Consider the following 24,566-nt stretch of genomic DNA (forward strand, 5'->3'; position numbering starts at 1 on the left):
TAAATTCCTTTATCTGACAGAGGGACAGTGATTTTTTGATTTTTGTTTTTGTTTTTTTTTTGAGACAAGGTCTCACTATGTAGCCGTGGCTTTCCTGGAACTCACTATGTAGACCAGGCTAGCCTTGAACTCACAGAGATCCACCTGCCGCTGCCACATGAGTGCTAGGATCAAAGGGGTATGCCACCATTGGCCATAACAAATCTTTTTTAGAAAGATGAGAAGTTTGTACTCAGTGTAGCCATCATACTGCACTGTATCTTAAGGAATGAACAATAATTTATTAATATTGTAGGAGAGGATCTCATAGATGAGAATTTAAGAGCTAGGAGTAAACATTGTACTGCAAAATTGACCTCATTGTAAGAACTTTCCAGTTCTCATAAGCAATGGGTTCTTATGCTCTTCTGACTTGAGCTTCTGTGGTTGTTTGTGTGGATTTTTGTTTTGTTTTGAGACAGGGTCTCCTATGTAACCTAAACCTCTAGAGTGCCCTGGCCCCTCACACATGACTAGGATTAAAGATGTGCACCCCACGCACTGCACCCGGCTGGGTTTCACCTGAGCAGGCCTAGGAGTATTTTAATCGTAGTGAACTTTCCCTCCCCCAAACACCTCCCTTGTCATTTTCCTTGCCACAGACATCTTTGTCCACACCTTGCTTACTGGACAGTGTGAACGATAAACTCTGGACTTTGCTCTCCATTGCTAGTGTAGAAAGAGCTGCCAAAGAATCCTACTCTTTTGTTTTTTGTTTTGTTTAGTTTTGTTGTTTGAGACAGGGCTTCTCAGTGTAGCCTTGGCTATCCTGGACTCACTTTTTAGACCAGGCTGGCTTCGAACTCACAGAGAAAATAATGCTGTGAGCAGATGTTAAGAAAGGGATTCTTGGGGCCCTGTGTCTTTTATTTTTATCCTTTAAAGATTTATTTGTTATTATTTTGTGTGTGTGAGTGTTTGTCTGCATCTGTGTTTGTATACCAAGTGTGTGCCTTATGCCTGCAGAGGCCGAGTAGAGGGGTCAGATACCCAGATGGTTGTGAGCTGCTTGCTGTGTGGGTGCTAGAAAGTGAACCCAGGTCCTCTGGAACAACAGCCGGTGCTCTAACCCCTGAGCCATCTCCAGCCCTGTTATATGATGCTGCTGCTGCTGCTGCGATGTGTGTGTGTGTGTGTGTGTGTGTGTGTGTGTGTGTGTGTTGTGAATGTGCAAGTATACACATGAATGTAGAGGTCAGAGGGCAGTTTTCAGCAGGTGGTTCTTTCCTTGCCGCATGGATCTAGTGATTGAATGCAAACTGTCAGGCTGTGCAGCAAGTGCTGTCACCTGCTGAGCTGCCTTATTGATCCACAAGTCTTGATTTTGGCTGGACTCAGAAGCAGATGCTCTCAGAGTGAGGCTAGCCTGCACCTCTGGGCATTCAGTTTCTGGCATTTTTCTTTGTCTTCCTTCATTCTTCTAGCTGCACATTGAGCATATCCTGTCCCTTTTTCTTTCTCAGTACATTGATTCTTCAGAGAAGTATGCTGGTGTTTGTATCACAGGACACAGGTGTCACAGGATGCCGGATCCTGGACTTGAGGGCCTCCTACTTTCTTTGCTTAAGGGCCTTCTGACGGTATATTGGCAGCTGTCAACATTTTTCGAGAAGATGGGGTTTGCAGACTCCGCTGGTGCTTTTGGGCTTCAGATGACAGGGCATGGTAGTACCTGTCAGTTCCAGAGCACCCACCTCCCCGTAATCAGGTTGAGAACACGCAGCTCAGCCCCCACAGCGCAGCTCTGCATTCATGCTTTCTGTCTCCAGTTCCCTGTGATCTGTGACAGCCAAGCAGGCGCACTTGGCTGGATCAGGACATCCTGCCTCATGGAGAAGGCTTACCTGGGCCACACCACCCTTCCACCTTCATCCGTAGCAAACTTGTGTGCCGGGCATGCCTCATCCAAAGTGTGAAGTTCAGGGTTGGAGGGCTGGCACTTGCTCTCAATCATCTATATCTCCAGTTCCAGGGGATCTGACGTCTTCCAATCACTTCTGTGGGTCCCAGGCACAAAATATTGTGTATTTATATAAATGTAGACAAACACTCGTACCCACCTAATAAATTAGTAACAGTTTTTTAGATATGAAGTTCGTGTCCATCCTCCACTTAATTCCTTTCTGACAGCCAGCATCTGGGGAGGAAATGTCCAGCCTCATTCCTGTGTGGCCTCACACAGGCTCCTTAACTCTGAGCTGCTCGGCACAGAAATGGCTAGCCTGGGAGCGGATGGAAGTGAGGGGGCGCAGAGAGGCTAGCTGGTCCAGGTCTGTGGTGAGAATGAATGTCAGAGCTGGGTGCAGCCTGAAAGGCAAGTCTCGTGGACGTCAGTCACTAGAATCCTGCCAGGAGACCTCTGTCCCTTCAGCTAACCTGCACGTCTTCACATCTGTTCTAGCCTTCTGGCAAGCAGGGACAGTAACACCCCGAAATGGGCATGAAAATAGTTCATAGCTTTTCTGTCTTCAATGAGTTGATCCTCTACATTCTCTTGACTTGTTTGAGTTCTTGAGGGACCACGGTGGCTGGGTGTGTCTCATGGGGAACTGTTCCTTTTCTGCTGTTTTGAACACAGTGACCCTGGAACAATTTTGTTTCTCAAGAGTCCGTCAAAGAAGAGTCATGTGTATAAAGGCAGAGAAGTTGGCATCTGCTAATCTGTTTCAGAAAGAATAGTTGCTCTTTGGGAGGGAATGCATTTTTCAAAGATTGTTTCAGGATGCTGGAGAAATGGCTTCATGGTCAAGAGCACTGGCCAGTCTAGCAGAGGACTAGGGTTTGACTAACATTCACACGGTGGCTCACAGCTGTCTGTAACTGAGGTTCCAGGGGACCTGATGCTCTCTTCTGGACTCGGTGGGCACGTAGGTACAGGTAGGCAAAGCAGACACATGAAAAGACATGCTGAGCTTTGGGATGAGGCCTGGCTGACTGCTTCTGCCCTTTTCATAATTTGGACCCTGAAGAAGGTATTTTTGAGCTGTGGAAACACAGGGCTCAGGTGGTGCTGTGGCTGGCTGAGCATCCCTTGCCCATGCTGGGCCGACCTCTCAGTTCCAGCACCCTGAATTTTTGACCATATAACCTTAGATCTGGGATAGATTTCCTTACCGCTCAGGCAAGGGAAGGCATGTGTAATAGATCATTAGTGTAAGATGCAGGAAATGAGGGACGGCATAAGCTGTGCTTCCGGTTTGACCCTATTTAATTTCACCATCCTTTGTGCTAAAAGTCGCCTGATTGTTACCCACTAGGACTAGGAGACAGCTTCACCCTGTGTCCCATAATGAGAAAACTGTGTGAGGAAGTTAGCTCATGTCTTGGTCCTACCGTGGGAATGGGAATTTTGCCTCTGAGATGGTTTAAATGGTTGTAATTCCTTAGGCGAGAATTAAAGCTGAACAGACAGATAGTGAGACTTAAGGCCTTGTGGTGGCACAAGCCTGTAATTCTAACACTTGGGAGGTGTCGACCGGAGGGCTGGAAATAAAGGTCATTCTCTGTTAAGTAGCACGTTTGAGACCAGCCCGGGCTACACAAGAATATCTCAGAAAACAAATTAAAAACAAAAGGCACACACACACACACACACACCGAAGCTTTCCCAGCCCCTTCATCAAGCTTCCCAAACCCTGGGTCAGCTTCAGGGACGCCCTGGTCTTGTAGTGGTTTGTCGGGTTCCTGTGGCTAGGAAAGTGTTACCAGCACTGATGTTTAGGGATTTCTTCCTTCCTCCTTTTTTTTTCTCCCATGTGTAGTATATATGTATGTATGTGTTCATGTGCACATGAGTACATGTGGGTGTAGAGACCACATGTGTGCACGGACTCCCTAAATTGCTCTCTGCCTTATTTTGTTGAGACCCAGACTCTCACCAGACCTAGATCCATGAGACTCACTGAACCTGGGTTACATGGGGCTTTATCAAAAAACCAAAAAGAAGCACACTTTGCCTCCAAGTTGCCTCGACCTCAGCAGAGGAGACCAGCTGGGAGGAAGGAGCCAGAAGGAACAGGGAGCGGGTGGAATGCCGCTAGGATGCTTTCCCCAGACGCTGGGACCCACCCCTTTCCTTGGGCCAGCCACCATTACAGTTGCATCCCCACTGAGGAGTGGGCCACATTATTTTATCTTGCCCAAAGTTTGCATAAAAATGAAAGAAGTCAGGTTGTTGGAGCCCAGGAAGCCCTGTGGGCCCCGAGGGCGTTCAGTTTCCTGTGGCACCTGGGTGTGGATCGCAGTCAGTGTGACCTGGTCCCTCCTTTGTACCGGTCTGTTACAACCCTTTTATTATTTCATTCAGTGCTGCAGTTGGAGCCTAGGGCCTCACACTTCTCATGTACTAGGCAAGAACTCCATCCCTAGGCAAGAGCCACATCCCTGGCCCTTTCATTTCTGTGTGGGTTAGGAGGCGTGCAAAGGATCTGCAGACAGCTTGCTAATTTCCACGTAATTCTTGGTGAAGAGCCTCTTTGGTTAGACTTGAAGTATTCACAGGTCAACAAAAATACCCATATTTTGGGATAAAACTAGACTCTTCTGTCCTTCTTGAAGCTCAGGTCACAGCTCCTGGAAGAGTCACTTTGTCATCAGAGACATCCAGTGTCTTAGGAGTTCCAGAAGCTCTTGACTCAAGACGGGATATTCCTCCCTGAAGGGAATGTCTGGGTCTGATCTTTCCACTCCAGAAGGAGTCTCTTGTTGGGCTGCAGAAGTGGAAACTGTTGTCAACCAGGTTTGGCTTCTGCAACTTTGACCTCTCTCCCCCTTTAAGACATTGAAATTAAAGCCGGGTTGGTGGCCCATGCCTGAAACCCCAGCACTATAGGGAGGCTGAAGCAGTGGGACCACTGAAGGGCGTTCTCGCTACCAGGTGAATTCCAGGTCAGCCTGGGCTACAAAGTGAGACCTTATCTCAACCAAAATCAACAGACAACCCACGGAGGCTGAGCGGTCCACCTGAGTAGCTTCCTGTATCCTCCAACCCTCGCACTTAGAACAAAGCGAGCTCCAAGACCATATTGAGTGGCAAATACAGTGAGCACAGTGCACTGTGGCCTCGGATACTGAGTGCAATGAGATCGGTGGGCCTCCTGTCACGTCCCCATCCAGGAAGATGGACCGCCATGGGAAGGGACACTTGACATACTCCCGTGTGGATAGCCTTCAGCCTGTGGCCACCAACCGACCTCTGCTTTCTCTCTCTCTCTCTGGCTTTGTTTCTGTTCTTGTTTGAGACAGCTCTGGCTGGCTGTACATGCCAGACTGACCTCAGACTTCTGGTAATCCTCCTGCCTCTGCCTCCCAAATCCTGGCATTGCAAATGTGCACCACCATGCCTTGATTCTTGCCTCTTCTTTCTCTCTCACGTGCTCTGTCTGTGTGTCCATCCATGCTTGGCTCTGGCACAGTGTGCTCATTTCCCCCACATAAGCCCCACTTAGGTTCTTGCAGCCACCTCCTGTGCCATTTTGCCCCTCAGTAGCTTTTAGGTTGCTGTCTCTTCCTAATTATTAGTCAGTGCCTGTGTTTGTTTCAGTGTGCGATTGACTTTGTCCAGAACCGGGTAACTAAACGTTCTGCTTGCTTTGGCAGAAGATATACTAAAAATATCACACACACATCCCCCAGAGCTAGAAACTTGGTCACCACAGTTCCTCCAGGTGGCTGGAGGCAAGAATAAGTGTGAGATCACAGATGAGGCTGGGTGACAGCTATAATTAATAACAATACTACTTCTGTGTGTGTCAAAACCATTTTGGAGCCACACAGGCCTGGGTGGAATGCTTGTTCCTGTGAGGTGTACATCCTTGAAAGAGTTAGCTCATCTTCTAAAACTTAGGCTTTCTCGTCTGGGACGTTGGAACTCTAGGTATCTGCTGGAACCTTTCTTTTCTGCATATCATTTGATGTGGAACGAGTGATTACATATCGAGGCTACACACTGTTTCCCAGCCACCTTCCGTTAAAACCCTGGAAGAGGAGAGGAACCATGGGCTCTCAGGATGTTGTGGAAGGAACAAGCCACGTGACTCGCAGAACTCTGTGTTGGAGGTATATGATTCTTGCCTCAGCAGGTCTGCTCTGCGCCTGCCCCTGTCCAGCTCCTGGACACAGATAAGCCAGGATTCTTGGTTTCTGGCAGCCAAGCAGTGCTCTGCAGAGCTGCTTGGCAGCACTCGTGAATGCGTGTCTGGGGTTGGAATCTGCCCCCCAGCATTCCTCATGATAAGCACTTCAGGGCTGTTTTGTTGATACATAGCTTTAGGCTCATCGTAAAAAGATGCCCTCTCCCCCAACTTTTGTGGTACTTGTTTTTTTTTTTTTTTTTTTTTTTTCTTCAAGCAAATAAATGGGGTCTGTGCCCAAACCCTAGAAAGATAAAATCTAAGATGGTCCATGCTGCCCAAACTCCTAGAAAGGAAGCAGTCATGAGCCTGTAGCAGCATCACCTACCCTGGAAGCCTGGTAGCTGTCTTGTTCTGACAACACTATTTCTTTATATTTTTTGACTGCAGTGTAGACACTCCTAGACCTCTGCTATCCTGTCTAACCTTGGTGGGTCACATGACCTTAGTTCCATAATGTCCCAGAGAGGCTAGGCCCAGGAATGTATCTAGCTTGGTTCCTGTATGGGCTCTGTTATACATTGAGAACAAATAAGAACCTTAGGACTTTCTCAGTCATTACCTCTTAGAATTCAGTTCACTAAATCGTGTGCCAAGGCCCTGCCTCTACACTGCACATACTGCTGTCATCTCCTGTGTGGGATTCTGCAGCACCACTGGGCTGTCTGTGTACACATCTGCTTGGCAGTCACCTGCTCCTCTGTCAAAGGCCAGCTCCAACAGTGTGTTCAGCAATCCAAGGAGGGGATGTGAGGTCGCTGATAGAGGTAAAGCAGGCACACACACACACACGTGGATGAAGCAAGCTTCAAGTTCCAGCCGCTTTACGTATATACATACATTTGGTGGATGGAGCAAACAGTACTCCAACAGTACTTTTGCTCCCACAGATGTTATATCCCAGCAAAGTCTTTCAATCAATACAAAAATCACAATGTGGTCATATTCTGGTTTTCTTTACATGAACGGTTACAATAAGTATATGTAAGAAAAAAACATGTTCCCCAATGCCCTGACATGATCAAATGTTTTACATATTATGGATAAAAAACCAAATTATTCTCAAGAACCCACATACATACGTAACTAAGCAACCTGTTATAGATTAGCAAGAGTGTAAGCAAGCAAGGTAATATTCTCAGGCAGTTTCTCTTACTGGCAGGTTGCAATTGCAAAGAAAGGATCAATTATTTTATTATTTGTCTTAAAAAATAATCTTATAAAAAATTCTAGAATTATAGATCTAAGCTTTTTTCTTTTCTTTCTTTTTTTCTTTCTTTCTTTCTTTCTTTTTTTTTTTTTTTTTTTTTGATACAGGGGTTCTCTGTGTAGCCTTGGCTATCCTCGACTCACTCTTTAGACCAGGCTGGTCTCAAGCTCATAGAGATCCACCTGCCTCTGCCTCCCGGAGTGCTGGGATTACAGACTCTGCTTCTAGCACAGCTATTAAGAGTGTGCCTTTCTAAACTTTAAATTGTACCCCAAGATTTTCTACCTCAAAGCCATTAGCTTCTTAACCTGGGGGCTAGAGAGATGATGGCTCAGCAGTTGAGAACACTGACTGCTCTTCCAGAGGACCAAGGTTTGATTCCCAGCACCTACATGGCAGCTCACAAGTATCTATAACTCCAAGATCTGACACCCATGCAGGCAAAACACCAATGCACATAAAATAAAAATGAATAAATTGTAAAAGTAAATAAATAAAAACAAATTAAAGACCACACCTTAACCTAATGCTACTAATAGTCTACACCTCTAAATCCTTTCTGAGAGTGGTGGATGAATCATTCATCTGCTCCAGCAGCAATGCTTGAAAAGTTCAGTCACATTATAGATGCCAATGACATTGCCCAGTGAAGGGCTGAAAGGCCCCTTAGAGTTTTCTTACAGCTCATAGATTATGAGCCAAACTCTGCAACAGCATGACATCCTCAGGATACTGGCTTGGGGCTCTGGTTATGCTAACAGGTGGGCCGCATTTCATGAGTTCTAAACTCTTGCTGTTCCTCTTGCATGACCCCAAGCAGTCCTCACAACTACTTATCGAATTCACACGCTCCCCCCTCTGCCCCCCCCCCCCCAAAATCTGGTGTTCTGGTATCTTGACTCTTGTGTCATTGAAGCCAGAGCCTTCATTTGAAATCTCTTTCCCACAGCTAGCTCAATGCTCAGTACCTCAGCTTCAGCCACTTAATAGGGTTACTCACACTACATGATGGGGTTGTGGGATTGAGGAATTGGTGAGGTGGAATTCCAGAGTCTGGCTCATACTTAGGATAGAACAAATAACCAGCTCTCTGTTCCTACTCCAGAAGTGAAAATACCGATGTATAAATTGCCTAGGAAAACACTGTCAAAAGGCTTAGATGGACCACATGAAAAAGTGAAGCCTGTGACTATATGTGCTGTTGCAGTGTGTCTTAAAATAGGAAGTTAACCAGAACCCGGGGTAACGTTTTTGGCAGTGCTGTCTTGGGTCTCTAGGGAGGAGAGCGCTGAGTCAATAGAAGGGCACCCAGACAGCGCTCCGAGGCCGTGAGCAGTGCTTAACTTACGGCATTTTGACATCATAATCCTGCTTAATTCTAGTTTAGTGTGACTTCCTTTTTTTAAGTTGGTAAATTCAGCATTTAATTTAATTCTGCATTGACAGGAAGATGACGAAGATCACTTGAAGGAGGACTTTATTTTTGGCTCATGGAGTATGAGCCTGGATCACTTGAGAAAAGTATCTCCCAGCCCCACCTCCACGCTGGCAACAGTAGCCATCTTGCCTCCTAAATCCTAATGGACTGGGTTGTGGTGATATTTGTCACTAGGTTGTGGTGATATTTCTAGGGCTTGGCACAGGGTGACCTCCCCTTCCTGAGAGTGTCTGAATTAGCTAACCCCCCTTCTTTTTCTGTCCTCACCCCCGGATCTCGGTGCTTAGGGAAGGTTAGTCACCAATGGGCTGAGGCAAGAAGTAGGTTAGTGTGAAAAATTGTCAGCGCTTTTTCAGAGCTGGGTAAAATGCTGCCTTGTGCTCAGAAATGTATAATCTCGCATGGAGATGCACCCAGACAACTGCTGATTAGAAAGAAGCCCTGTCTGGGGTAGATTCCATAGCAGGATGGTTCGTGAGGAGAAAACCAGTCTGTGATGCAAGACTTGCAGATTTGCTTCTTCCCAGAACCCCGCTGATGCACGTTGTTTAGAAATGCTGGGGTTGGGGATGTAGCTCCAGCTTGCCTAGCATCTGTGAGGACTTGGGTTCTGTCCCCACCACCACAGGTGTGGCACACTCTTCTAAGCCAGAGCCAGGAAGGTGGAGGCAGGAGCGTCATAGATCAGGGTCCTCTCCAGCTGTACAGTGAGTGAGTTTGTGACCAGCATGGGCTGTGTGAGACCCTGTCTCAAAGAGGGGTGGTAGGGGGAAATGACCAGGCCTGTAATCCCAGCACTTGGGAGGCAGACACAGGAGGATCAGGGCATCCTTGCCTGAATAGTGAGTTCAAAGCCAGTGTGTGTTACTCAACTCCCCACCCCCATCAGACAAAGAGACATATGGAGTAATCCTGTAACCCATCACAGCAAGGTGTAGGAGTCGTTTAATGGCAGGCTCCCTGGCCCTGACAGCAGTGCCTGGCACGCTGTGGGTGGTCAGTGGGTGTGGGACAGGTAAAGGGGAACCTTTACATCAGGGCGGTCTTTCTTGAGAACTGCAGGTGCCTGTCTGTCTTGTTAAGTCGGTACAGACTAGAATTGTTCAGGAGAGACTGGAGACATACTTCCTACAGTTTGCTTGCCAAAGTCAAATTGTGTTTCACATGTTTTTCTGGTTCCCAGTAGTTGCCAGGAAACTGAGGAAATGGGGGGAAGGGGTTGAATGACGCCTCACTGGTCTTTGTAGCTGCCGAGCCGTGATGACCAGTCTCGTCTGCCTGGCACTGTAGCCTGCTTGCGAGGGCATGGGATAGACTGAGCGTGTCCTGAGAACTCGTTATTTGCCCTCTGGGCTCCAGATACGCACAGAGGCCACCACTTGGTACATCATCCTTTTCTTTCCTCATAACAGTAAGACTGAGGTCTGTTCTTACATGAGCCTTATGTAATGGCTCAGCCTGCTTGGCATATTCGTTTGTTAGGAGACTGGGTTTGACCTTGACTGGCAGCTGTGGCCTGTAGCAAGCACACTGTGTGTCTGGTTGGGGTCCGGTGGTTAGGCTGCAAGTGTGGCACCACACTGTAACAGTCAGGGCTGTGCATGGCGAACCCCGTAGCTGGGGGTTTGAGATGGTAATTTACAGAAATCCTTTCTGACCTCTGTGAGTCATGCCCCGCAGTGTCAGTGCCATGGAGGCCTTTTGGTATCGCTGAGGGGAAAGAATGGCAGGGCATTAGACAAAGTTAAACTGTATGGATTCTTGAGTTGAAAGAATGTAATTGGCTTGCAGTCTGTCACTAAGAAGTGACTTTGTTTCCTTTGAAAGCCTTCACAGTCAGCTCTGAGCCCTGGGAGTGCGCTGTAGCCCAGTGGGAGAGCCTTGTCTAGGATGCTGAGTCCATGCGTTCAATCTCAGATTACACCCAAACACCCAATAGTTATTTCTGCAAATCCATACCCAACCGTGGAGCTTGTGCTAGCAATGCATCTGCCATGCGTTTGGTGTAGGATTCAGGCCTGGGGAGCTCTCTAAGCACTGCTGCTCAGGATGAGAGTTGGTTGGCCTCAAAGAACAGGCAGCGTCAGGCCAGGATGCCGACTCCAGCGGCTTTGTTTCCTGGGCAAAGCTTGCAGGTTTTCTCCGAGAACTGACTTACCAAAAGGGAGCAAGGCAGATCTGCGGAAGCGAGCTTTTCTGAACCAGGAGTTGGTTTAAATATAGCTGAACTGCATTACTGGCAGCTCGGAGGGTGTGGTGGGACTTGTTGTACCCTTTGTAAGACAAGTGAGGAAAGATGCTGGCACCTGGGCGCACCCAGTTTGTTTATGAAATATAAACTCTCCTGTTCAGCAGGGGGCCCAAAGCTGCAGCCAGGGTTACTACCTAAGCTGGGAGAGGTGCCTCTCCAGGCCGCCTCTGCATTTGCCTCTTCCCAGAGAGAGTGCTAAACGTGCTGCTGTTTATTGAGCATTGCCACTGATTGGGGGGCAGTGTGTGTGTGTGAAAAGTTCCTTGGAAACTGACCTTTCACCAGGCTTGAATTTCTTTCCTGAGGAGAAACAATACCTTGGGAACCCGTCCTTATGCAGAGACGCGCAGCTCTTTAGCTTCCCAGGCCTGATTTCTCGGCCAGGAGCCACAGCAGAGCAAGGGGAGCTAGCAGGCCCCGCTCTAGGTTGGTCCCGGTGTCCCGGGCTCACTGCACATCCTCAGTGTTTCTCAGCAGCTGTCTGAAGTTTTTCTGCTGTGCCTGAACTGATGTCATTTCCCCCTTGGCAGACAGCTTGGGCTGTGCTGCGTCTGAGATATGTCACGAGAAGGTGGGGGTGGGTCGGGGCCGGGCGGGGGAGGGGGAAGAGTAGTGAGGAGAGCAGGCGGCCTGCCCTGCTGGGTCCCAGGACTCTGTTTACTGCCTCATCTCTGCTCTGGAACACCAGTGAACTGAGGGCACCGGCTGAGAGGCCAGCTCACCACGGGCCATGCTCACTGCGAGACCCTAACTGTTGCGAGCCCTTTGTTGCTAACGTTAGTGGACGATGCGCGTTCAGGATGCCTTTCCTCTGGGGGCTTAGACAGGTAACTGACCGGTTCTGAGAAGACCGTCGATCGGGCTGGGGAGGGAGGAAGGGCGGGAGCTGTTATTGTACTACTGCTGTGAGCAGAGGGCGTGTTTTAAAAAGCGTCTTTGTCCTGACAGGTTAGGTCCCACACAACATTTCCAGCCGTCTTTGCTTGCTGGTTGTTCCTAGCCTCCAGAGCCATCAGATTCTCTACCCCCGGTGTCCCTCAGGTGACCCTAAGGCTGTCCATTTCTGATTTCCCATTAGCAGCCATGAGGCTGTGTGTACAGCTTTTGTGGAGGAAACTGTTGAAGAGTGAGGCAAAGTGGGGTTCTTGCTAACCCCTCTTTTCTCCTTCTCCATTTTGATTTGGTGAGGTAGGAGAGATTTCTTCCCAGTCCACTGGTTTTGAAGGGACTGGGGGAGGGGTGAACAGAGGCTCTGAGCTCCCTGCTTAGGATGGCAGCTTCCCCGTCTTTTAACATGTGCTGTGCTGCTGAGGTACCCTGGACACCTCATGGGGCTGGGGTTGGAACTGCTTGTTTTGGCCCCGCTGACCGATGTGCAAGGCAGACAAACAGACCCCTGTGGCAGAGGCTTGATGGCTTTGTGGGCCACAGTTTTGGTGGTGGTAGTGGTGGTGGGGGTTCAGTTCCCGTTGGTACCCCAGTGTGGAATGAGAAAACAGTAGCAAGGGACCAGCTGCTGTCCCTGAGCATAGATGTCCGCCGCCCGCCCTGCCAAGTATTTGTTCCAGGGCTTCTGAGGGCCTGATCCCCCCACCCCCTCCTTGGTCTGAGAGGCGTGTCTATATCGGAATGTGTAACTGTACCCTGCAGGGACAGGCACACGCACCCTCTGCAGCCTGTCCCCAAGGGAAGCAAAGCCTCTGGTGAGCTCAGACCCCAGGTCTCAAAGGGAGCCTGGAGGGCCAGTTGGTACTCTCTGAGCAGAGTGCAAGGTGAGCGGATCTTCCAGGGTTTGCCAGGACTTCTTTAAGAGTGGCTTTGGGAAAGATAACCTGAAGCATGCTGTCACTGCTGTGTCACATCACAGTAGTCTTCTGATGCACTTGGTATAGTGGCAGCCTTGTGGGGAGCACTTGCCGGTCCCTGAGAAAAGTTGCCTTTAAGCTGTGTGCTTGGTAAGATCTGGAGATGCTGAGCAGCGCTGGGAGAGAGTGAGTGGATGAAGCGTCCCCTTCTGTCTGCAGCGGGGTGCAGTGGAAGACAGGAAGAGCCAGGCCCATGCAGCCTCCTTCAGGGCACCCCTATGGGGCGAGCCCCATATTGGAGATGCAATTAAAAATATTTTCTTGAAGAATGTGTGTAGAACACTAATACCTTGGCTGGCATTCAGTAAGCACAGAACTTGTGTGTGTGTGGCGCGCGCATGCGCTGAGAGGGTGGGACCTAGCGTCTCGCACAGGATAGGCAAGTGAATCGCTGAGCTGCAGCTCAAGCCCTTTAATTATTATTTTTATTTCTAATCTGTATGTGTGTGTGTGTGTCTATGTAGATATGTGTATGAATGTGGGTGCTCACACAGGCCAGAGGCATTAAATTCTGGAGCTGGAGTTATAGGTGCTTTTGAGGAACCCATTGTGGGTACTGGGAATCAAATCCAGGTCCTGTAAGAGCAGCACAACTGCTGAGCCATCTTTCTAGCGCCATTCACTCACTGTTACAGGACACATGACTGTGGTGGTACTGGAGCGAGAGGCAACAGGCCCCTCTGTAGAACTGACTGTCATTCAGCACCTACCACTGTGCGCTGACAGAGTTGAGAGGACAGTTCTTACTCTACCAAGACAACTTCGTGTTACATGCTGGAGTGGCCAGGAAGTGAAGGCCTGTGTCCTAGAACACCAACTCAGCTCAGAGAATGAGGTGGTGGGAAGCATTGAATTGAAATCCACAGAGCATCCTACATGACCAATCAGTCTTCTAGGCTGGTTTCTGAACAGATTCCTGGCAAAAGGCTAGACCAGAGGGAGGGCTCCTGAAAAACCCTTATACCCTCAGATTCTGCAGTTCAAACCCTGCCTGCTAAAGTGTTTGTAGCTTACCTAGTTTTCTGTATCTGACAGTCCTCTGTTGGAGTCATGTAAAAGCCAGCTGTCTAAAGTAAAGATTCCTTGGAGATAACCCGTGGGCCCTGGGATTGAACTCAGGTTGTCAGGTTTGCACAGTGACTACTTCCTATACGCAGAGCTCTCACGTACTGCGAGCAGCCCGGTGCAAGGATGTGAAGATACGAGGTCCCAGACACCTAGTTCCATTCTTCTCAGGTGTCATGAAAGTCACCGAAAGTGGGGTTTGTTCAAATGTAGATTTTGTAGATTCTTGTGGGTTGCAGGCATAGTATTTCTGTTAAGTTGTCCCGGGTGTTCATGATCCAGATTATTTCTGGCTATACTCTGAGAGACTCTGGCCTCCAGGGTTTAGAGACAAGACAGCATGCTGGCGCTATAACAGGAGAATGCCCGGGAAGAAGGTAATGGAGGGTAGTGAAGCTGCTGCACAGGCCAGTGGAGGGTGGACATGGCAGGCCTTCCTGATAAGATGTTCTTTGATCTGAGCCTCAACCAATAAATAGTTTACCAGACATCTGAGCTGGGGAAGGAGCATTCCAGACAGATCAGGTGAATCTTGGGATTGAGTTTGCCTGATACAAAACAAGAACCCTAGGCTTACCAGGGGTATCTTTTGTAGAGTCAGAAGGACCCGGTAAGGACCTTCATCAGTGGATGGATGGATGGATGGATGGATGGATGGATGGATGGATGGATGGATGATGGGTGGGTAGGTGGATGGGTGGATGGGTGGATGGATGGATGGAAGCATGGCCTGACTTCAGTGTCTGTGAAGGGCAAGTGAGCCACAGGATGTGTGAATTCTTTCATGCAATGGACAGAGAAGATTGCTCACTAGAAGCACAGTGTTGACCAGAGTACAGTGTTTAGAGGAGCTAAGGTATAGAAATTTCCTAGATGTGCTGCCATATACCAGATTTTAGGCAGAGCACACAGGCACATTGTCCTGTTGTCTGGCTAAGAGAAAATCTAGCATATATTACAGGCAGGACTTTTGGCCACTTTATTGGGTTCTTTTATCTACCACACCATCGCTTCCAACTCCCCCAGCCCCCAACACTAGGTAGGAGAGAAAGAAGGCTAGAGGGGGATGGGGTACTGATATGATTAGACCACTTTCTGCTAATTAAGGGCATCGAGTGCATTGGGGCAAATTTGGTCTTTGTTGTCAGGATATCTCCCACCAGCCACCCAGCAAACAGCAGCAGGAGGAGCAAACAGAAACCAGCAACAGCAGCAGGTGGAAGTGGGTGCCGGGCAGAGCCTTCCCTTCCAGGGCTCTGGCACTATATAACCTCTGAAGAGTCTCCAGAATTCCAAATGTAAACCATCTCAGCTGACAAAAGACATGGCCCCTGCTAGAGCACGAGGCAAATCGTAGTCAGCTAGTATGGGCAATCTGAAGCAGCCCCGCATCCCACAGCTGGGATTAAAACAAAAACACACTTCTATAATATTTCTATGTTTTTAAAGAAACCAAAACCTCTCACTCCAGCAGCAGGTCCTCGGCCTGCAGATAGGAGTGCATTCGAGTTCATGATCAAGTTAGGAGGCATTGACTTGGTAATACTAGAAGATTCTTAGCATCAGCACTCTCTATCTGAAAAGTATTGTGCAAGTATAGTTCAAAGTAGAGGCGAAAGTGCTCTCCTAGCCCCTAAGAGGTTCACAGTCTCCGCTAGAATAAGTGTGTGGGTAATGGGGAGACTCAGTAGGTACAGATCCTCCTCACGTGACCTTAAAGGCGACAGGTGGTGTGACAAGATGACCCTTGTGCAGACCATAGTCCAATCATGCCAGCTGTTGGGCAGTAGATGCTGTTGGCTGTATAGGGTGACCAGTTGTTCTAAACAATGGGCTATAGGCCAGTCCCTTGGAGACAATAATTTACATTAAAATACTGTCTTCTATGGAAGAGGCCCACTGTGCCCCAAATTTTTTACATCATGGTCATGGCATGGTGAGTTATCTTTGACACTAGAAATATGTTGTCTCCAGTGGAACTGAAAATAAGTCTTTGATCCTCTCGGAGTTTTTTGTCCATGTTGTAATTTGTCGTGACAAGAGGCATGGGAGGCCAGCTCCTGGCCTGAGGGGCTATTTGTAACCTTTTTAAAAAGTTGAGAGAGGGGAGGGGTGGTTTGCTGTATTGCCTTGAACCCTTAATCCTCCTGGACTCTTGTAGCAGGACGGCATAGGCACCCGTCATTGTTCCCGCTGCGGGTTGCATTGCTGAGTGACTGGCGTCTGCAGGTCCTTCTTGGTGTGATGCTCATGGGCCAGACAAACAGTGCGGAAAGCAGTTACTCCTCATGTGTGAAAGCCTTAGGGGCTGGGGATGGACTACTGGTTAGAGCTTAAAGCAGCCGCCCAGCACTTGCCTGGGTTGGGTCCCCAACATCATAAGCACAAAACAAGTGACCTGAGCACTGAAAAGGCAGTGATGACTCCCAGGCCAAGCTGCACGGAGAGAGCTCTGACAGGGGATAAGGAAGAGTTAATTTACTGACCTCTGGCATTGGGATTGCTGAATATTAGCCAACGTTTGTTTGGGGGGGGCCGGAACTCTTTATGACTTCAGGATCACCACCATGTGCGAAGGGTCTTATCTTCCTGTTACCAGCGGAGAATGGAATTCAAGAGGTCAAAGTTCCAGTGTCCAGATGAGTGTAGTGGTCCCTTAGCACTCTGTCTCTGTGCTCCATGGAGACCAGGCTCCGCCTCCTCGTCACCCTGACCCTTATGAGCTTAGGCTCTTAACTCCTGAGTTCAGGGCAAATTGAGCAAGCTCCAGCTGGGAGGGGGCCAGCTGTGTATTCTGCAGCAGCCACCAAGGTGACACTTGTTTGTGCTGTGGGAGGCTGAGCCAGAATCCTTATCTGCACAGATTCTAACAGTCTTGCGCCAGCCAGGGGAGCGCCCCTGTTCTGCCCTGCAGGGGTCGGAGAGGAGGCTGTTTTCCCAAGCCCCCGTGGGTTAACGGTTGAGGCCCTGGGATGCTGTGCGTCTTAGAGGAGGGTGACATGTTCTTTGTGACCTCTCATGAAAAAGCAGTAGAAAGGAAGAAAGGGCCCCATCTGTTGACTCGGACTTCTCTCTGGGACAGAGCCAGTGACAGCAGCCACTTCCTCCAGTGGCTGCCCTTGACTTTGATCCACCTCTTTCCTTGAAGAGGTAAATTTTACTCTATGAAAGCAGCAATTTGGTTATTTAAAAAAAGCCTGACTTGGTTATATTTAAAAAGCTGTAAAATTCCTTGTCTTGAAGAAATTTCCTCTCATTTCTTAGCAGACTTCACTGGTCTTTTAATTCTCCATCTCTAGCAAATCTTGCTGCTGATCTGTAAGTTGTGGGTTGAAATAACCCAAAATGTTGACCTGCCTTAATTTGTGTCACCTATGGACACTGCTCTTCTGGGCAGAGTTCGAACCCTGGGCCTAAAGGGAGGCTTCCGTTGCTGGAAATAGTGGTTCAGTCCTTCGAGGTGACTGCTGGGCACAGGAACCTAGGAGACTGAGGCAGGAGAATTGAGAGTTGGAAATTAGCCTTGACTATGCAGTAAGCTAGAGGCCAGCCTGGGCTACGTGACGAGACTGACTGGGGGGGAGGGAAGGAAAACAAAATAAATAATGATATTTCTGTATTTCTTTAATTAGTGTTCTCTTTCATGATATACATTGCTTGGTAGATTAATGTGTATATCAATGTCAAAATGTATTATGAATCATAGTTACAAATATGTACATGTAAAAGCTATAGCTTTTTCATTCTCTGTGTCTATTATAGGGAGTTTTGAGCAGTAACATCTAAAGTAGAAATAGACAAGAAAATCATTAAGAATTAAAAAGTGAAGCTGAAGAAATGGCTCAGAGGTTAGGAGCACTGGCTGTTCTTCCGAAGGTCCTGAGTTAGTTCAGTTCCCACCAACCTCATAACCATTTGTAGTGAGATCGGGTGCCCTCTCTGGCCTGCTGGCTCACATGCAGGCAGAATGCTGTATAAATAGTAAATAAATAAAAATCTTAAAATAAAGAATTAAAAAGTGGGGCTAGAGAGATGGCTTAGCAGTTAATTACACTGACTGCTCTTCCAGAAGATCCAAGTTCAGGTCCCAGCACCTACATGACAGCTTACAGCTGTCTGTAAGTCCAAGATCTGACACCCTCACACAGACAATTCAGACAAACCACCGATGCACATAAAATAAAAATAAATTGAAGCAGCAGCAGCCGCAGCCTGGGCCCAGCTCAGCACCGGCTTCTCTTAAAAAAAAAAAAAAAAAAAAAAAAAAAGTTAAAAAGCCAAGTGTGGTAGCACAAGCCTTTAATCCCAGCCCTCAGGGAGGCAGAGGCAGGCAGATCTTCGTGAGTTCAAGGCCAGCCCACAGAGAAACCTTGTCTCGGAAAAAAAACAAAAAAAGAATTACAAAGTAAATCCTGGTCAGTGACTTAATTCTAAGTCATTCATTCAACTACAGAGAAGAGTTGCTCCCCAAGAGCCACAGCCACTCTGGGAAAGGATGTTTGCTCTGCAGATGGCTGGGGTGTGACGCTCTAGCTTCTTTTCCTGGAAGCGGCAGAGGGTTTACTGGGACTGTGTTTTGTCTAAGGCTTTGTTTCTCTCTGGCTTCATATTTATTATTGTTTGGCTCTTTTGCTCAACACACATGATTTCAGGAGCGCCCGCCGGACTGTGACGCAAGGTCTGTGTCGGTTTCAGATAGTGCCTAACTTAGTACGTGGTTTTCAGTCAAGGGTGTGGAAATCCTGGTCACCCACCCACCACAGGACACCCCACCCCCACCCCGGTGTGGCTTGCAGTGTAACAGGAAGGCCTGGGATAAGCCGGGGCAGACTCCAGCAGACATGGAATGCGTGTGCAGCTACTCCGCCACCTCCAAGTGAGGTTAGAGTAAGCCTGTTGTGGCTGAAGAGCCAGGGGCTCATTCCTCACCCTTCCGGGAAATGAGATTTCTAGGCTTTAACCTGGGGAAGTTCTCTGCAGGCTGCTGCTTGAGGGACCAAGAGTGCTGGTTCGGGTTCGGGTCGGTGTTCTGGAGCATCTTGGCTGCATAGTCTTTCAAGTCCAGGGCTTTCGGGTGGGTTTTTGTTAAGAGTACGCGTGATACTGACCTCAGTTCTGCCCTTGGGGAGTTCACAGAGCACAGAGTGCGTAAGCCAATCAGGAAATGAGACTGAATAAGCACAACAGCTCTTTAAAACTAGGGGCAGTTTTGTGAGTACCCCACCCCCATGGCATTTGGCAACGTCAGACACGGTTGGCTGATTCTGGGCTCAGCGATGGGTAGGTGAAGAGCTCTAGGGAAGAAACTCCTAACACCAGTCTGCTGCTGTACTGAGGGGGTAGGGCCATGGGCCCAAGAGAGGAGGCTCACAGTGTAGCTAAGGCTGGCTTTGAACTCACAGCCCTCCTGCCTCGGTCTCCCCAGCACTGGAATGGGAGGCTGATTAATAAAGGGAAGGCAGATGCACCCTTTCTTGCTTCCTGAGGCTCCTGTGTTTATGACCGGCCCAAAGACCTGGCCTCTTACATCGATTGCCCCCTTAATCAGCAGGGACTATGTCTCATCAAAAACCAACAGCTGTTTCCTGTGTGTGGGAGGAGATACTGCCAAATCCTTCTACATCTGAAATCCTGCCTCTTTCCCTCTGTGATCTGGGTATATACCTCCTTCGGGCCAGATCAGGGTCAGGCAGCAGTCACTTTCCAAACCACAGTATCCTAGTTGAATGCACCTGACTCCAGTAACAGCCCGACCCTCCACACTTACCATTGCAGGCTGTTTTAACCTCTGCAAGTAAGGTGTCACAATTGAGAAAGTATGTTATTCTTTCTCCAGGGTTGGAGTAGATACTTGTCTTGAACAGTTTTGAACTTTTTGATACATCAATCTCCAGCCCTGGATTAGAAGCCAACAGCAGTACTACCCCCTCAGTACTGTGCTGTGTCACATCTCATTCCCCAATTTTTGAGATAGGGGCTGGGTTGAGGATACATACCGTGCTGAGTGGAGGATTATGATTAAGGAATGAGATGTGACTAGATGTTTCACTGCTAGTGACATCATGCCAGTGACATCAAGATGGCCTTCATAGCTCAGGCCCCTCTGAAAATTATGGCTTTTCTTTCTGGACAAAGAAATGGGTATTTGGGGTTGAGAGAAATGACTCAGTGTTTAAGAGCCCTGGCTGCTCTTTCAGATGACTTGGGTGTGATTCCCAGCACCCACATGGCAGCTCACAGTGACTCCAATTCCAGGGAATCTGACGGTCATGCATGTGGTGCACAGACATACATGCAGGCAAAAAGCCCACACACATAGAAATAATTTAAGGCCAGGAGGGAGAGGTATTTTGTCCATGAGCCATTTTCAGTTTTTAGGATTCAGTGAAGTCACCGATGAACTGGGTGGTCTCGGGGTTGGCTCCCTCAGGGGTGGTGTCTTCCAGGGGACAAGGGCAGGCTGGTGAAGAGCTTTGAGAAGCTTGAGTGCCCTACACGAATGTGAGTGATGTAGCACACATGTGACCTTATATGTGTGTACATGCCAACATTTGGAGAAACAACCTCAGAGGCTTTGCCATGGTACAAATCATTAAGGGGTGGGAGGTGATGGGAAGCCGAGAATACCTCAGCAGTCATGCACAAGTGAGGCTCTGGTTCTAGCCCCTGCACCACACACTACTGAATTTTATTGATTTATAGTGTATTTGTGAAGGGGCAAGATGAACTTGACCCTTTCTGTGTCTGTGGTGGGGGTGCACACGCAGGTAGCCGTGTTTGGAGGATGGAGGCCAACCTTAGAAGTTAATTTTCAGGACCTATCCACTGTGGTTTTTAAGATGGAGCCTCTCACTGAGACCTGGGCACAGTGAGTAGGCCAGGCTGGCTGGCCAGAAAGTTCAGGGATTCCGTACGATTGCAAGCATGCACCATGGCGCCCAGGTTTTAACCCAGGTGCTAGGGACTGAACTCAGGCCTTCACATTTGCACTTTACTGACCGAGCCATCTCCCCAGGCCCCTCATTCCCCAATTTTTGAGATAGGGGCTCATGTAGCCCAGACAAGCCTCAAATTTCTCAGAGGATGGTCTTGCACTACTGATCCTCCTGGGATTGTAAGGGTTTGTCGCCATGCCTGGTTTCATGTTGTGTTAGGGATTGAGCCCAAGGTTTGATGCATGCTAAAGAAGCACTTTCCCAACCGACCTGCATCCCCAGCCTGAAGGTGAATATTTAGGGATCTTTTCAGCAACAAAACTGAAACAAAGCAGGCAGTGGTGCCACAGGCCTGTAATCCCAGCACTTGGGAGGGAGAGGCAGGTGCATCTCTGAGTTCGAGGACAACCTGGTCTACAGAGTGAGTTCCAGGACAGCCAGGGCTACACAGAGAAACCCTGTCTTGGAAAAGAAAATAGCTTTTTGTTGATTTTTTTTTTTTTTTTTTTTTGGTGGTAATATTTTGTTTTACTTTTTGAGACAGGGATCTCACTGTGTAGCCCTGGCTAACCTGGAACTCACAGAATCCCCCTGCCTCCGCCTCTTGAGTGCTGGGATTAAAGACCACATGAATGCTCAGCTTTCTCTCTTCTTTTAGTCTTGAGAGTTATTAAAGTGCCTGGAAGGCAAAGTCCATTATCTGCTGGTTTTCTGTCAACTTCCAGCATAAAAATTTAGGATTGCATTAAATTTTCTCTGCTAGCGTTTCAATGTTAGATTCAGGAAATGCTTCCTAGCAGTGTAGTTGCTGAAGCTGGGTTTCTTCTTTCTTTATAAAAAGGAGAATAAGTAACAGGTAAAAAACCTCCAGTGGGGCTGGAAAGATGACTCAGCAGTTAAAAGCATTGCCTGCTTCTCCAAAGGACCTGGGTTCAATTCCCAGCACCCACATAGGGACTCACAACTGTCCGTAATTTCCAGTTCCACACACAGACATGCAGGCAAAACACCAACAGACATAAAAGGAAGGAAGGAAGGAAACAAAGAAACAAAGAAAGACCCTTCTGTGTTTGACACAGGCAGCCTGGTTCTCTCTGGTGAGGTGGGAGGGACCCTGATTCAAGAGGACTGCTCCTCCTGCAGTAGAGAGCGGCTTTTTGTCAGGTGCCTGTCTGACGGGAGATGCTGCTGTGAGCTTCAGTGTGGGAAACAAGAGGTGCTGCTGGTGCTCAGGTCTCCCCAGCCTTAACCTGAGTGAGCAGGACGCAGGTAGAGATAATCATACCTAATCCCGGCACACGTCCCCACATGACTGAGTCGAGCAAAGGAGACATGGGCCACAGGCGTGTGGTGAGGATGGAGCCACGTGCTGCTGTGCTCTTGCTTTTTCGAGAGTAACCAGCAACGTGGAGTTTAAAAAATAAATATGTTTTTAAGATTTGCTTTTGTTTATATGTGTAAGTCTGTGCCTGTCTGTCCAGGTACTCATGGAGGTCACATGAGGGCATTGCATTGGTTCCTCTGAAACTGGAGTTACTGGCGATTACGGGCCTCCTGATGAAGAGGCTGAGAATTGAACCTTGGTCCTTCTGGAAGAGCAGCAAGCGCTCTTACCTGCCAAAACTTCTCTTCAACCCCTGTGTTTATGTTCTTATCTAATGGTGCTTTCCCTCCCCTGCCCTCCCTTCCTTTCCTTCTTTAAATGAAAAATAGGGGCTGGGATGGTAGCTCAGTCAGTTAAGTCCCCTGGCACCTATGTAAAAAGCCAGATCAGGGGCTGGAGAGATGGCTCAGCAGTTAAGAGCAATGGTTGCTCTTCCACAGTACCCAGCTTCTATTCCCAGCACCTACATGGCTGCTCACAACTCCAGTTCCGTGGGCTCAAACAACTTCCTCTGACCTCTGTAGGCACCAGGCACATGGGGTGCACATACATGCTTGCAGGCAAAACATTCATATACATAAAATAGAAACAATTTAAAAAGATAAAGATACCATATGAGTCAAACCTGCCCGGTGTGTTCAAGAAGTGCCCTGCCTGCACCCCACCTGAATCCCTGCCTGCACCCCGCCTGCACTCCTGCTTGCATTCCGCCTGCACCTTGCCTGCACCCTGCTTATGCCAGCCCTCTGCTCTTCAGATGAGCCCTTACTAAAAGGAGCCATACTTCTTAGTGGCAGAGCGGGCTACCTTGAGTTGGGCTGCCTTTTCTTACAGGGGTTTCCACGGGTGGAAGAGTGATCCAATATGCTATGCTGCGTCCCTGCGGCCAGCCAGACCCCACAGGGCTGTGGCACAAGGGCCTCACCAAGTGAACTTTAAGAAAACCTTGGGGTATGTTGCAGCTTCGGCTTTTCACTTTGGGATTTTCCTATAGGGTCAGGTGACTCTGTGAGTTTGTTATCCGTGTTCCTAACAGCAACACAGGAAATGAATTTTAATCTCTCCGCTTGCTGCTCCGTTTGGTGGCTGTTTAATGAGGTCCCAGTTATGATGTGGCCTCGGCACTCACAGTACTTGCCAAGTAGGAGCTGCCTAATGAATTCGTCACTTATTCTTAAAATGTATGCTTATGGTTTATTTTATTTTATTTTATTTTTTATGAAATGGGATAGAGGGCAAATAATTTAACACGCCCTGATTCTTAGTCCGTGCTTTTGTGGGTAACTGTTGGGAGTGTTGGGAGTTTAGGAAGAACATTAGCCCTCATCTGTCTTGGAAAGCACAGACTGTTTAGCGTACGCTCACTGCACATCCAAGTGAGCGAATTTCAACCGTGAATAGATGTGACATGCATGACCTAAGGAGGGTTTTCATTTACTTCTTTAAGTTTATTTTTTAAATTTTGTGTGTGTAAGTGTTCACCTGCATACATATTTGATCATCACACATATGCCTAGTCTATCATCACTCAGCTCAGAAGAGGGCATCCAATCCCTGGGACTGGAGTTAACAAACCTCTGTGAGCTGTCATGTGGGTGCTGGGAATTGAACCCCAGTCCTCTTCAAGGGCAGCAAGTGCTCTTAACAGCTGAGCCATCTCTCCAGCCCCTTATTTTCATTTTTAAATGTGTGTGTGTCAGACAGTTTTGTGTAGCCCAGTCTGGCCTCAAACTTGCTATGTAGAGAAGGATGACCTGGAACCCTTCATCCTCCTGCCTCTGCTTCTCAGGTGCTAGGATTGCAGGCTTGTGCCATCGCACCTGGCTCAGGGAATGTTTTTGAAAGAAGAGTTTTCAGTCACTGACCCCAGAGGTTCCCACTCTACCTTAATAAATGCCGAGGAAGGGGAGGGGAGGGGAGGAGGAGAGGAGGAAGAGGAGAGGATGTGGGAAAGTCCTCAGAAGGCTAGCACACATCTGTTCCCTCAACACTCAATAGTGTGTCACTGGCTCCAGGCTTTGGTTTTACCCATTAGGGAGGGGCCTTGACTTTGTATCTAGAGAGTGAAGACCGGGGCAGAGCCCTTAAGGGGTGAACCCACAGTCAGACTTGAGCTGTGAGACTGAATCTTATCAGGCTGGCCTGCTGCCTGTCAGCAGAGCTCACTGATTTATCCCAGGCTGTTTTTTTGGGGGAACTGCTGAATTCCACCAAACAGCTTAAAAATCCATTCCCAATTCTTCTGTGC

The 24,566-nt window shown here is 48.3% G+C and overlaps 1 protein-coding gene across 6 annotated transcripts in view; it reads left to right on the top strand.

Annotated features, from left to right (window-relative positions):
- Wbp1l (WW domain binding protein 1 like) overlaps positions 1-24,566 on the top strand; it is a 63,146-nt gene that overhangs the window by 12,340 nt on the left and 26,240 nt on the right. Inside the window, exon 1 of one of the 6 annotated variants that reach the window (XM_060390646.1) lies at positions 11,713-11,896. The exons of 4 other annotated variants lie outside the window; for them this stretch is intronic. Coding sequence is in view for 1 of the 2 variants with exons in the window: in XM_060390643.1 (XP_060246626.1) it covers positions 11,870-11,896 (27 nt within the window). In the remaining variant the exon portion in view is untranslated. Of the gene's footprint in view, positions 1-11,712; positions 11,897-24,566 lie in introns of those variants that run through there. One more of the 6 variants, XM_060390643.1, reaches the window with a different exon arrangement.

Source organism: Meriones unguiculatus, chromosome 1, assembly GCF_030254825.1.
Source record: "Meriones unguiculatus strain TT.TT164.6M chromosome 1, Bangor_MerUng_6.1, whole genome shotgun sequence".
NCBI lineage: Eukaryota > Metazoa > Chordata > Mammalia > Rodentia > Muridae > Meriones > Meriones unguiculatus.